At 45.1% G+C, this 14,626-nt stretch overlaps 1 protein-coding gene across 1 annotated transcript in view; it reads right to left on the minus strand.

The window, feature by feature from the left end:
• Positions 1–2,376: 2,376 nt before the first annotated feature.
• Positions 2,377–14,626, minus strand: part of SRD5A2 (steroid 5 alpha-reductase 2) — a 32,128-nt gene continuing 19,878 nt past the window's right edge. Inside the window, 7 exon segments of the mRNA XM_086627998.1 lie at positions 2,377–2,443; positions 3,011–3,101; positions 3,104–3,136; positions 3,139–3,159; positions 4,120–4,152; positions 4,155–4,217; positions 6,140–6,305. Of these exon segments, the coding sequence (XP_086484124.1) occupies positions 2,377–2,443; positions 3,011–3,101; positions 3,104–3,136; positions 3,139–3,159; positions 4,120–4,152; positions 4,155–4,217; positions 6,140–6,305 (474 nt within the window).

A 14,626-nucleotide genomic window follows, 5' to 3' on the forward strand; every position in this document is an offset into this window, starting at 1 on the left:
AGGGAGAGCCTGTGTCTCCTTTCCATCAATGTTAACTGCAAGTGTTGCTTGTAGGGTGTTTAAAGCACACGTTTGCTTGCTGCTCTCCAAAACTGCCACGGGGCAGGGCAGAAGGCAGACGTGCTCCTTTCCTACCTGCAGCCCCTTTTCCACGCAGCATGTCCAAGGCCTGTGACAGAGAGATGGACTTGCTCCTGCAAGACGTCTGGCATCCTGAGGCACCCTGTGCTCGGGGACACAGGGCTGCAGGTCCTCACCAGCCTGCAGCCAGGCCAGCTCCCACCTCTGCCAGTTCTCCCCCCTGATCCTGGCTCCTTGCAGCAGGTATCTGGTGCCGGGAATGATAGTGGCAAATAGTAACAGTCTGTTTGATGTAATATATGCAAGAGAAAATAAATGCAGGGAATAGTCCTGTTCTGACAGGAGGGTAGGTAGGAGGGAGGGAGAAGTCTGCGCAAACCCTGTTCTGGTCCAAAGGGTGAGGCAGAGCTGGTCCCTGCTCTCTCCCCAGGCTCAGCAGTAGATGGAGGAGACAGCAGCTATGAGCACTGGCACCCATGGCTATTTGCTCATTCATCACTTGTGAGGGCTTTGGGGGAAAAAAAGCACACAGAGGTATAGTCAAGGAGGGTCTGCTGAGGCAGAGAGTGCTGGGAAGGGAGCACGACCGCTGCTCACACTCGGCATCTGCTCCCTGGGGAAGAGCCATTCCCTCCCACCCGGCATCCTTGTCGCTTCCAGCCTTTCTGTCCCTGACTTCACACTCAGCAACCCCCTTCCAGAATGTTTCCACACGGAGGATTTAAATAGGGAAACAAAAGGAAAATACATTTGTGGTGCTGATGTGAAATTCATGGCCCGTGCAATGACAATTCTGCTTGTGCCTTATTTCATCCTTCCCTGACCTTTGTCTGCACACGGCAAAGGGTCCAGCTCTCCTGTGCACCACACAGGGACTAGTGCAATGGGATCCAGCCTGAGCTGGCCACTCTGCTCTACGGTAATGACAATTAATAATATGAGCAAAGGAGGAGGGTTTGTCCAGAAGGAGGAAGCCAGCGTGAGCAGGACTTGGTAAGCAACATCACAGAGACTTGTTTCTGCAAACAGTAAGTTACAGGCTAGCACAGCTCTGTGTTTACACAAATTTTATTGTGTTTTGGAGAAAATTGTGTACAGTCAATCAGGTTACTCCAGCAGCAGGTAGTATGTGCAGTCTGGTCTTTTTCTTTCTGGCTACTCAGCGTAATTCTTAGCAGGATTTTGTGCTCTAAAACTATCAGCATCCGTGGGGACGTCTATTCCTATTGGGTTAATAACATTTTTGGGAAAATTCCTAACTATATTCTGAAATTAAGAAGAGACATCCTGTGTTTTTGTGAAAATCCAATAATATCTCTATATCATTTCCTAATACGAGTATCTGAAAATGTTCTCCATAGACAAAATGTACTGCCAGTGTGTCAGAGAACATTTTCTTCAACTCAGAGCTTTTATTTGTTATAATTTTTGTCATACATCACCATCTCAAGTCTTTTAGGAATAACAATTGAGTGGTTTTGAGTGGACAAATTTTATTCTGAAAAGAGCTCTGATTTGCAAGAGAAAAAAAATTCTAATGGGGTTGCAATTGCATTAATCAAGCACATTCTAAAAAAAAACCCTGATGGCTGAAGATTAATCATCTGACAGTGAGGAGAGTATTGCTTAAGGAGGAACACAAACATTGTGCTTGTGAGTGCCAGCTCCAGAAACTTCCATTCCATGTACTTTGCATCGCCTCTGTGCCATGGCACACTGCTCCCAACCTTGTGCTGGCACAGGTATCCTCTTGCTGCATTATGGTTCTGGAGGCTAGCTGGCTTTCAGATGAAAAATAATAGGCTGAGTTTTTGTTCATGGCAAAGGAGATCCCGACTCTGGTTTAAAGTGTGGCAACACCTAGGGCAGTGCCGGCAGAGCGAGGACAGGTGTGCTATGGCATGGAGGCAGGAAGAAGCAGCTGCAGAAGTGCTATAAATTGGAGTGGCTGCTGAATGCTGAAGACTTTCTCTGAAGTCATGGGCTTACTTTCTACTTTTCTGCATCAGTTTTTAGACGTATGCTTTTTCTCTGATGTCAGTGCAGTTATATATCCATTTTCAATAGGTAGGTAGAACTCCACTGACAAGCAAACGTGATGTTTGGGGAACCCTTTGCCCACAACTATCTGCAATTTCCCCTGTAATTAAAAACAAGAACTTCAGTTCCAAATTACTTTCTTGTCTCTTACAACCCCAGGTTATCATTTGTACAATTAATTATAGTCAGACCTAACATTAAACTAGGAATTGAAAAAGCCCTATAAAACAGAACACAGAGTCCATATTTCAATCATTAAAAAACAAAAGGAATCAAGGCTTTCCTTGATTTTGGATAGTCCGTAAATGTCTTGAGATAGTACCTGAAAGAAATAAGCAAGAAATTGAACCTGCATACATACAAGGAAACTGCACAGTTTCAATACGCTCAGTTGAGGAACCTTTAAACTCCTCCATACTGCCTTGCTCCGTAACCTCTGTGCATTACTCTGCAAAAGAGCGCTCCAGAACTATTTACACTGGGTTATTTAATTATATGAAAGGTGATAATACTGTTAAAGTTCTAACAGACCTAAAGTCGAAACTTTAGGAATTCGGAGCAGGGGACCATATATGCTCCAAAGGACTGCAGAGGTTGCAACAGAACCTTTAGGAAAGGTTTGCAGTTACAAGGCTCAGTAAAAAGAGGCTTTAACACAGCGGAAGCAATGATGCAACTTATGTCAGATTAAATGACTATCAGACCACTTGACTCAACAGGGGCTCCAGTCGAATGTCTTACTTTCACCCAGCCACAAATAAGCACACTTCTTGTAGTATTAAATTCAATTTCATCTTGAATCCTGGACCTGCTCCTCTGCCCCTCCCTGGTTTTTGCAAACTGCATTCCAAGAGTAAGCAGCAGCATACGGCAAGAAACAGTTTGATACCTGTGATGGTGATAAGCACGTGGCCCGATGCAGCAAAGAGTAACAAAGGCAAAGGCAAAGGCTGGTAGGGACCAGGTTGCTATGGCAAACCAAACCATTCCACAATTTCTCCAAAGTAGTTGGCTCAGAAACGTAGGTGAACAGTCCTCCTGTATCGACAGATAAAATATATATTTTTTACAGTCATCTCATGCACATGGAAAGTTCTTTCTCATCAAGTCAGCAGCAGAATATACTTCTCTCTTGTACAAGCACAAGAATCAAAGGTGATTCTAACTCAGAGGCTCCCAGCACTTTCACAATCATTTATTCTCATTTGGAAAAGGACTTAGAAAGCTTATTATTAGATTTAAATTAAAATTATTAACATTAGTCCATTCTCTTCAGGCCAGAAAAATATTTTGCAACTTCACTACCTTTGGGGAATGCAAAATCGGGATCTGAGCTTTGCATCTTAGCTAATCACAACATCTACAAGAGGCAGGTAAGTATTGAGGTGAGAAGCTCTGGGGGAGAGATAATTACCATCTGTAACAAGCCAGCAGAAGGAGTCAACACCAAAAACCAGGAAACTCCTGGATCCCATCCATATTGCTCTACAGAGCTAGACATTTCCTGTTCACCGCTCGGGCCCACAGCCACTCTTACTCACCAAGCCCACCTTGAAGGAGACGGAAAGGAAATTCTGCACCTTGCATCCTTGGTGTTACTTTTTCACTTAAAGTTTACACTTTGAATCTCTCTTTTGCAATGTAAGAATTCCACTACTACTTCTTACTGGGCACAGAACAGAGTATTTCCTTCTTTGCAGCTGTCTTTTACAAGGCTAAAATCTTTTTCCTATGTCCCACTTCAATCTTCTCAAAATTATGCAGCCCATTTCCTAAAACCTCTCCTCACAGCTCACGTTTTCCAGATACTCTTGTTGCTTCTCATGGACTGTCTGCAGCCAGCTCGCACTAGTCCCTGCAGCTCAGAGTTATGAACCGAGTAACTGCGCGATACCGGCATCTCTGCTATGATTGTAGCTTTGCTGTGAATTCAGTCAGAAAACATTATCTATCCTGCCACCCTACTTTCTCCAAGGAGGGTGGCGGATAAGAATATACCTTGAGGAATCTTGTAAGTGACTTCCCCGGGTTCCTCAGCTGGCGCAGCAGGAGATCACTGTGAATGTTGATTCCCATTCCCAGTAGAAACAAGAGAGGCCTAAGAAGCAAACAAGAAATGGATTAGAAAGACAGCTTTGCCTAGTTATTGCTACTCAAGCACGTATGTGAGGTTTATCTTTGGACCAGAAAGACAGGAGACCTAACGTGAGATGGGTGGATTCTTTTTCAGTCAAAAGATGCACCGCTACTGAGAAGGCCACTGAACTGAAGAAGAATAGGTGACCGGTGACAAATAACGCTATATCTCTGTGTCAGTTGTGGATCGCAGTTCTCCGGGATCACCTGTGTGGATAGCTTCAGTGTGGAGGGCAACTCTGGACAGAACGATGATCATCCTGAGCACACTGTTTTGTTGGTGAGACCAGAGCACTTTCAGCTGGTGTGAGAAAAAGCTGAACTTCCCAGATGGCCATAGTCATCATTTATTGAGCATCAAGAGGGGGACAAAGTACCCAACTGCTACTCCTGGCTGATGGCAGCAAGCCACAGCTGTGGACATTACTGCAGAGTAACCACTGAGCTCTAGGCAAGTACCATTATTCATATTCTACATCTCACGGCGGGGGAAGAGAAGCACAGAGAACACAAACTCATCCAGCACATCACGGGGGCTGGGAAGAGAACTACATCTCAGTGCAGCTCAGGTCCCCTGCCGGCGAGGCTGCTTGGACAGACTTATGGGCATGCACATGGAGCAGTGACTTGCTGAAGGATGCTGACGGCTTATGGCCAGAATGATTCATTGACCAGATTCCATTTAGCTGAAAGACTAGAGGCATTTGATTGAGAAACGCTGCAGGTGACATGCCCTACATTTCATGCCACATTAGACACTGAGAAAACGACCTCTGATGATGACTGGGAGGCAAGGAAAGAAATAGAGCTGGTGCGTGCTAAGAAGTATAGAAAAAAGACTAAGTGCTGATAAAAGCTCAGCACTTCCAGTAGCAACAGAAAGTTCTAAGAGTCTGTAGAGGAAGAATGTGCTGGGTTTTGTTTAATATTTCAAGTACTGCTAGTGCCGATTTCCTTTGTTTAAATTAAATATATATTTTATTTTTCATGAAAATTATGTGATGTGGTGTTTTCTTTGTGGCTATGTGAGCTCTTTACTAAAAAACATCCAGGATTTTTAACATGTGATGCTATCTGAAAAGACTGAACTTACCTCCACGGCCTGAAACGGGTAAGAAAAGTACCTTGGTTATTTGTACTTGTCGTATCCAAAACATTTCCTCAGACCTCCATGGTAATCTTCACTTCTATGTGTGTATTTAGAAAACATCCTCTGTGCAGCACCAAATATGTAATGCCACCTAGCTGCTCTTGCTCAGTTGTTCTCTTAGGGATTTTACAGGGTGAAAATTCAGCTAGGCTATTAAGTCACAGAATATAAAGGAACCATATTAGCATACAACCAGACTGTGCGTGATCTTTAATCTTCCCATGTGCCTTACACGAGAAAAAAGAGTCCTTTGTCTCTAAAGCCTCATTTATGCTGGGGTTTTGCCCTTCTTTTCCCTCTCAGTTGGAATAGCTGCATCAAGTGCAAAGCTCCCTGGCAGGGAAGAGAAAGCCATAGTTTGTGCTCGCACATGGCCACTGCTGGCTGGGCATTTTTGGCTGAGCAAAGGCACATCCCGTTCAGCTGAGGCCTGAGATTGCATCTCCGCAGCCTGTAGCAGTGGGAGGCTCTAGAGCGGTGTCAGGAAAACAAGGCTGGTGATTTGGGACTAGCACATTACATCGTACGCCTTCAAAGGTGCCTGCCTAGCCAAAAAAAAAAAGAAAAAAAAAGTCACTGTATGTTTATTTGTTTTATCTGGGCCAGCGGGCAGGTTTATGCTGATTTCCATCACAATTGATTTGACTCGCATGTTCAGTGAAGATTAGGACATAATTCAAAATGCTTACAAATTGCTTGGAGATTAGATCTTGGGAATCCTGCAGCTGTAATTACCTGATGTAAATCTGATGTCGGTGCACCAATCGTTTGGATATTCAGCGCAGTAAATCAGGTAGTACCCCTGGAGGAAGCCATTATAGATACAGAATAACGTGCCAAAGAAAAGCAATTGCAGTGGGAAAGGTCTGCCTCTAGTGAAGAAGGGGTAAATAATGTCCTAAGGTAGATAAGAAAACAAGTCAGCACATGACTCACGATAACGTTGTATTTGCAATTTCTCTGCTGTAGGAGAAAAAAAGAATTAACAAAACACAAAATATAAAAAGATCAGTAAAGATAAAAAAAAGAAGAAAAAACAACTGTAACAAAATGAGATCAGTACAATGGGAAGAATAAATACTGCAGATACCCACGTTTTTCTGATCCTCAGGACTGAACACAAGGTGGGAAGCTAGCAATCTCATCCAGAGTCACTGCCGCCTCGGGAATGTCTCTCTGCCTTCCTTCTCCTTTGTTGGTGAAATGGGGAACTCATGCCCACAAACAGCATGTTCGTTTTAAGATCTTGGCTGCCCTTTGCTGTAATGCTGCAGAGGGCTGAGCACAGGATGCTGTGGAGGCACAGGGGCACACTCATGTTCAAACCAAAGTACTGCGGGGCAGTACCACTTGCAATATTGATTCCTCAAACGAGCATCACTATGCCACAAGCACTGCAGAGGAGCTTTGTTACGGAGAACACATTTTCTGATCCCACTATGAGGACCAATCCCTGAGGGCTTTAGCCCATGGTGGCAGATGGAGTCAAAGGCAGTGTTGAGACCCCTCTGGCTCTCTCATCCCCTGCAGTGTACAGCCTGAGGTGTAATCCCCTTTGCCAGCCTCTCCTGCTCCGCTCAGAGACCTCCGCTCATCTCCACCACACAGCGGCTCTGTCCTGGTCTGCTCGGACATTGCGATGCAGAGGCAGAGCAATGTTGTTGGCTGCCTGGGGAGCTGCTTTGCCTCCAGTCCCTGCCTCTCCTCCATGCTTTCAAACTTTTCTTTAAAATAGGAAGAGCTAAAAACCTAAGTTTAATATGCTCATCACCAAGACTTCCATGCAACAGCAACTAGGGCTTCCTTAGACAAAGCTGTGCTAACACTAGCATTAACTAGTTGCTAGTGTAGGAGCAATAAATAGGCTTGTATAGTTTCAATCTTCACATATCTTTGGTTCAGGTGGGTGTATCCCTCTTGACACTTCGGACAACTCACATCATCCTTGGGACAATGAAGCAGAGAAGTTATATTCATATCTGTTAGGCATCTCTACCTGGCCAATTAACTTCTTTATGTGGTAAAATCTACACTCTTAGTTTTTTCTTTGGCCCTCTTGGGCTTTGGATAGTGCTCAACATAGCAAGGATATAAGCACTCCTGATTAGTAATCCACACCCCAGGTTGCCAATATCAACTTAAGCAAGCTAAAGGCATAAAATGGCATAACATTATAAATCTAGTTTAAATCATACTGGGCATGTCTAAAAGTGAGTAAGCAGAGTACAAGCAACAACATGTATTCCTGCTTTCCAAAGCAGGGAAGCCAGATTGCCAGCAGTTAGACAGTTATGATGCAGAAGTGCTAAATATTTCAAAATATAGTGAGACCTAAGAGGTAGGGAGAATATTTTCAGACAGTGATATCACATTTGTCATATTTATTACAGTACAGAAAAGTATGCTCTTTGGAGTATGTTACCAATAATTAGTGAGTTTGCCCTTCAGGAATGAGATGCTGGAGTTACGGATACATAAGGTCAGCTCTAGCAATCTGACCTGCCTGTTAAAGTAATATTGACAAATTGGACCCGAACAGCTATGAGAAGAAGTGGGAAACTTGCAAATGGAAATTCAGAGAAAGCAAATTGTATAGAAGACAGGATGAGATCAAACCACACAAAGTGAGTTTAAATGTGGATTTATACAGCAGATCAGAGCAGACTTGCACTGCTTCATCCTTTGTCAAAACCAGTTATGTTTGAGAGCCTGTTAATTTTACAGATGACGCAAACAGAAGTTTCTAGCACTAGCTGGCATTTCCCAGCTCCCAGCAAAGTTCCTTGTTGCCATGGTGCTTCTTGATGCTGCTGTTGCAGGATAAAGGTTATAGGGCCTTGAAAGGTGACTTGTCCTGCTGTAACAGGAGGGAAAAATCAGCCGTAGACCTATCTACCATGGATGTAGTGGACGCAGGACAGAAAGAGCCAGCATGTGAAGTATAACTTCAATTGCAGGGGAGCCAGAAGGTATTAGTTTTTTGGTGTTGACAGAGTGAAATCCTGGCCTTGCTGAAATCCCACCTCATGGCAGTTTTGAAAATCCAAGTCAGGAGTTCATCCAAGAATCTTGTTGCGGAGCAACTTCTCTGAGGAAATCTGCTTGGGTCTATAAATCCAGAGGCCGGATTCAGTTCCCTATACCTGAATAATGCCTTAACCCTTTGTTTTAATACAGCACTTGTCAGCTTGTACTACATAGCTACCTGAGGGTGCACAAACTATTCCTGATGGATTTTGAAAAGGCAACAAAGTGGGAACATTTAATAGGTTTAACTATTCCATGGAAGAGTCTGCATCTCCACTGGAATTATTTTGCATTGTGAAAATCAAAGGGGGACCAAAGGCCACCATTTTAGAATAACAGAATAAAAAACTGGCCTTTTGGATTTAGACCAATGACAAATTTGACCTTTTTCTTTCAGTGCAGTATTGATGACTAATCCTTTATTCCTTTATTATCTTTACTGGCCAAAGGCACTGCATCTGACTAAACCATTGCCAACAGCTTCTTTTTAAATGAGTGAATAATAATTATTCATCTTCTTCTCCATAATTTATTTCCAGAAGAACAGGTTTTGAAGAGAAAATAATTTGACATTGCATCAAATTTTATCTTAAAGCTATTAGTCCAGCTCCTTGAAAACTCCAGAGACCCTCACCCAAACAGGGAGAAAATATAGGTTTGTTCTTCTTTCCACAGAAGGTGGAAATCTCTTCACAAATGTTACCATGATCCACTATAAGTGGGCTCTCAGTCCTTCTCTGACAGCTTGTTAATTGGAGATGTTTATGCTGCTGCTGTGCCTTCTCCTCTCCAGGGCCCAGATGCAGCAGGTCAAACAGCAGCAGCTCACATTTTCCAGTCTGAAACTCGAGGCTTTTCCAGTGCTTGTGAGGTGTTTTACACCTGGGGCAATGGGGTCACGGGCTCAGGGCTGGCGGCTAAGAATGGGGGACTCTTGGCTCCCTCCCAGCCTGTGCATCACCAGCCTACTGCTGTATCCGCCACTTAGCCCTCTGCCATCAGCCCCTCTCCTGGGTCCATCCAGGATGAACTAGGGGCCAGGAATCGGAGATATTGCAGAGGTGGGTGGGGACTGATGTGGTGCCTTTCCCTTTGAAAGGCGGGTGCTGGCCATCACCCAGCTTATCCTACCCATGCTAGGGCACTGTCTGAATGCCCTGGCCCATCCCCTGAGACCCTGGCCAGCCTCCAGAACAGCATATGTACTTCTCTTGACCAGGGCTGCTCTGAGTCCATGCAGGGATTTTCCAGCTCCCCTGCATCCCTGATGGAGATGAACCAACGTGGTGAATGGTGCCTGAGAACCATTTCCACACGGTCCGGGCTCCATGCACTCTGGTTTTCTCGCTTGTCCCACATGGACGTGCTAATGGCTGGTGATCCAAGCGAGGCCAGGCAGCCCTGTGAGGGCGATGCCTTTGGGGACCTCGCAGCTCACATGTATGCCATGCTGCTGTGGGCCGCACGTTGGAAAACGCTCCACAGAGCAGTGGGTATGGGTGCGTTCATTGCAGGGGTCAGGCAGGTGGGCAAGCCGTGCTCGTCCCGCAGGGCAGAGACACCCTGCTACATCAAGAGCACATGTTGCAGTCCCTTTTCTCACTCCCTGAAAACTCCTTGCTGAGGTGCTGTTTGCAGTTCTCACCGCTTTATTGGTACCTTCTCAATCAAAGGCCTCTCTAAACCAGTGGACACTTCTCCAGACTCTTTGCTGCATCTCCCTTCTTAGGAGGGCACTTTCAGTTTTTCTTCGTTTGTACAAATATCTGTACTGCAGGTGATAAGCAAAACTACGTGATCTGCGTTACACTAACTACAGACCAGTCAGACCTGAAAGGACTTCTCTGCTGTGAAACAGCAGAGTTCTCTTCGATCTATCTTGCACACAGGTTGAAAGATCGGTGTCCAAACCTGGGGAGATTACACCAACTTCTAACCAGTTTTATTTGCACTGGCAATTAACAGCAGAGGAGCCTTTACTGTAGGTTGTCACTGGAACCACATTTCTGGGAAGCTGCTGGCACCTTTGGCGTACCTGATCACTTTGATGAAGGCTGAAGATGTTCACAAACATGAGGGACTTCTACCTGGGGTATCTGTGATGCCCTGCAAAAAGCCTCTAATTATTCTGGAGACTTATGGATGTCGTATGACATGTCCCAAAAGCATCTGCTGCTGAAGAGTCTGTGCTAAAATCTGTACATACTTTCTCTTTTGAGCCCAATCCTACAGGGTTTTTGTGAATTGCACTCTGAGGTAATTTTTAACTTTTACTATTTTTGAGTTGTGTTGCACTGATTCCCGTTGAATACTTACAGAAGAAGACTGTCAACTCTATGTGTAGACAATCTGGCACCTGATTTTCTTGTGCCCAATTCAAAATATTTCAGTTATCCCAGACTGGGTTTAAATAAATGTAACAGTTAAAATGTCAGTTCCAAGCAGTAAGCAATCTTGCTTTCAGTTCAAAGGGAAAGTATACCAAAACACCCCAAAATACTTTCAAAACTGAAACGAAGCATTTTAGCCCTCCCTCATCATGATGTCTACATATGCCCGGGTGTCACAAACCAGGGTAGAGCCTCCTTACCCCTCATTTTCCTCTCCTCAAACATCTTACCCTGAGATGCTTTGCCTTTCCCCACTTACTCTTATGGACTTTGCGGTAGCCCAAAAAGGTCAACAAGCCAGGAATATTTAACAAGGAGAGCTAATAGGTTATTAGCAGCCATCTGTACTGCGCAGGGTGGACCGTGTCCCTTTTGCTAAGAAGGTGTACACAGTGAGACATGCTCTGGTGCAGCCTCAGGAAGAAAATCTGAGCTATGACCCAGGTCACACACACACCAGCAATGCTGGCAGGCAGGAATGCCGGACTGGCCATTAAGCCTCCGGCAATACCCACTGCAGGTACGGGACAGACGGCAGATCTCTTGACTACAGTAGTGCAGTTGTATCACAGCTCCTGATGTACTGAAGGCTGTAAATTCAGGAGCTGGGCATTTTCTGGAGCATTATTGGTAACAAAATAAATTGATTTTTCTGGAGCTGATGTCTAGCTGCAACTGCCTGTGGAGCCCTCCAGCACAGAGGGTGCGCAGTGTCTGTGTGTGCTAGCTGCGGGGCACATCTTCCTCGCTGGGGTGGAGGGCCGCTCTGTGCCCAATTCCTGCATCGCTGGAACTGTCTGAAACCATCAGGTAACTGTAATCACTCGCTGGTCCAAGGCCCAGTTTGTAAACTCATCTTAAATCATTGTCTAGTGACTGTGATGGGAGCAAGAGAACTTCCTTTTTATTTTAATCATGCAGATTTACAGATCTAGCTACGTCTAACACAAAGTTGGAATTAGGTCTCCTTTCCAAACCACATGCAAAATATCCTACTTCCATGTTCCTTCAAAGATCTTTGGACAAACATTTGATTATTATAATTAAGGAATGAGAAACCTACCTACTACTAAAAAGTTTACAATTCATCTGTATAAAACAATCATAAACCTGTCATGTCAGGTTCCTTTCCGAGTATTCTGTCTAAAAAAATTTGCTCGGTCTATAATTCTTGGACTGTTTGTAGCTCACTTATGAAATTCATCCAACCTGAAGCCCGTTTGTCGGGATGCTCTTTCTCTGCAGTCTCTTAGTAGCAGGTTCAGGTTTGGATGAAGACTTCCAGTAGGAGCAGACTCATCTTTCCGGAGCAGGAGACACAGGCACACATCTGGTAAAGGGATGAGAGAAGGACTGAGGAAACCTTGAGACAGATGGCACCATGCTTGGGTTTGAGGAGTTCTTGAGAAGAAGGGCAGTGGAGAGCAGAAAGCCTGGGCAGCACTGATTTAAGGCAAAACCAGCAGAAACACAGCAGGATTCAGTGGCAAAATAAGAAGAGGCAGGGAAGAGACTAACACACCGAATCTTTGGGGCTGCTGAATTTGGACAGGAGATAATAAGAACAGACATATAAGAGATGAAAAATAACATACAATATTGAAAATAATTTATTTGGGAGAGCTGAATAGCTGTGACCAAGAGCTTTCATGATATTGAAAGGAAGTTTGAATGCAATGAAAAGAAATTTCTGTTAAATGCAATATAGAAACATTGAAGTAAAGGGCTTAGTAGGACTGGGAAAAGGAAGATAACCACAGGTTACAGACACAGGCCAGTCCTTTAATAAAGACAAGAAAAGGTCTAAAGGTTTGGAATCCATGTTAATTTTCATATTTCAGAGGATAAATCATATTCCATTTAAGAGAGGCAGAAGGTAGCAGCTGCCAAGGACAACTGGCTACCATTTACTGCACTTTCTTTAAATGATCCGATATTGGCTTCTGCTGACTGTGAAGGACCTCTGCTCTAATCCAGTATGATAGCTTCAGGGTTTCATAATGGCTCACTGTGCTGTGTTTAAGTGGTGGGGTTTCAGTAGCAGGGGAGGGGCTGCAGAGATAGCCCCTGTAAGGAGACGCAAGAAGCTTCCCCGGCTCCAAAAGTCTCTTGCCAGGGTTGAGCCTATCAGTGCCTCTGCAAATAACATATTTAAGAAGGGGACAAAGGAATCTGCACCATGCGGGACCTGCAGCAAAGAGAGGGGGGAGGCGGGGGGGCCTGGCCCTCAGCCTCCCACATGGGTGGCTGCCCGCACTGGGTCACTGCCGCTCAACCTGTGGCAGCCGCAGTGGCACAGCTTGGAGTGCTCCGAAGCGCCCCAATCCCAGGGCGCCCACTGGGTGGAGTTCGCCCTCTGGGACCGTCAAGGTTTATTGGGCCGACTGGGCCCAGCATGGCTGCAACGGAGAGAGGAGTGGGATGTGAGAGAAACAACTACGCAGACACCATGGTCAGTGAAGAAGGAGGGTGAGGAGTGCCGGAGCGGAGATGCCCCTGCAGCGCGTGGTGAGACAGCAGGGTGCCCCCTGCAGCCCATGGAGATTAATGGTGAAGCAGAGATCCACCTGCAGCCCGTGGGGGACTCCATGCCAGAGCAGATGTCTGTACCCGAAGGAGCTTGTAGAGGACTGTCTCCAACAAGAAAGGACTCCACGCTGCTAGAGATCAACAGTGGAGCAGAGATCTGTCTGCAGTCCATGGAGGATCCCAAGCCAGAGCAGGTGGCTGCACTCAAAGAAGCCGTGACCCCATGGGAAAGCTGGTGCTGGAACAGTCTGATGGGTAAGGATTGCATCCTGTGGGACTCATGTCAGAGAAGTTTGTGAAGAACCGTCTCCGATGGGAAGGGACCCCATGCTGGAGCACGAGAAGAATGTGAGGAGTCCTCCCCCTGAAGAAGAAGGAGCAGCTGAAACAGTGTGTGATGAACTGACCCCATTCCTCATCCTCCTGTATTGCTGTGGGGGAGAAGGTAGAACTGGGAAGAAAAGAGGAGTGAGGGGAAGGTGTTTTTGTGGTCCGGCTTTGTTTCTCATTATCTTCTCTGATATGATTGGTAACAAAATAAATTGATTTTTTTCCCCAAGTTGCATCTGTTTTGCCCGTGACTATAAATGGTGAGTGATCCTTCCCTGTTCCTATCTCAACCCTCAAGCCTTTTGTTACATTTTCTCCTCTCCATCCCACTGCAGGGCAGAGAGGAGTGAGCAAGTGGCTACACGGTCCTTAGTTGCTAGCTGGGCTAAACCACAACACTCATGACTCATCTAATACAAACTGAAAAAGTTAAAAAAGATAGAGTAAACTCCTAGAATAGATAAGCAATTGCTTAACACCAGCAAAGCTCCAGAGTGATACTCACTATCCCAGGAAGGCTAACACCATGGATGACAGCACTTGCAGAAGTCAACTTCATCAAGACTGACAGGCAAAGGGAACCAGCAACTGCACTTGACTTCTGGCCACAGAGTTAAATACAGACTTCAGGTTGAATCCTTGGTGCCGGGTCAGAAAAGCTCAGTTGCTTACAACTGCATTTGAATGAAGTGGGATTATAGGAAAGAAAAATCCAAATATTTGCAAAAGCATGTGCATCTGTTGTGAATGGCTAAAAATAAAACGCTGCTTCTCTATTACTTTTGATAATTTCTGAAAAAAAAGCACATGATGCATTTGACTTTGGACGAATGTCAGGAATCCGAGCTATGCAAAGCTCAGTTCCAACACTATAAACACCTAAAGTCAGTCATTCTGACTATCTGGCACTAGTCAGTAGTGCCTCATTGATTGCTATGAATTT

Source organism: Tauraco erythrolophus, chromosome 2 (genome assembly GCF_009769465.1).
Source record: "Tauraco erythrolophus isolate bTauEry1 chromosome 2, bTauEry1.pri, whole genome shotgun sequence".
NCBI classification, from domain to species: Eukaryota; Metazoa; Chordata; class Aves; order Musophagiformes; family Musophagidae; genus Tauraco; species Tauraco erythrolophus.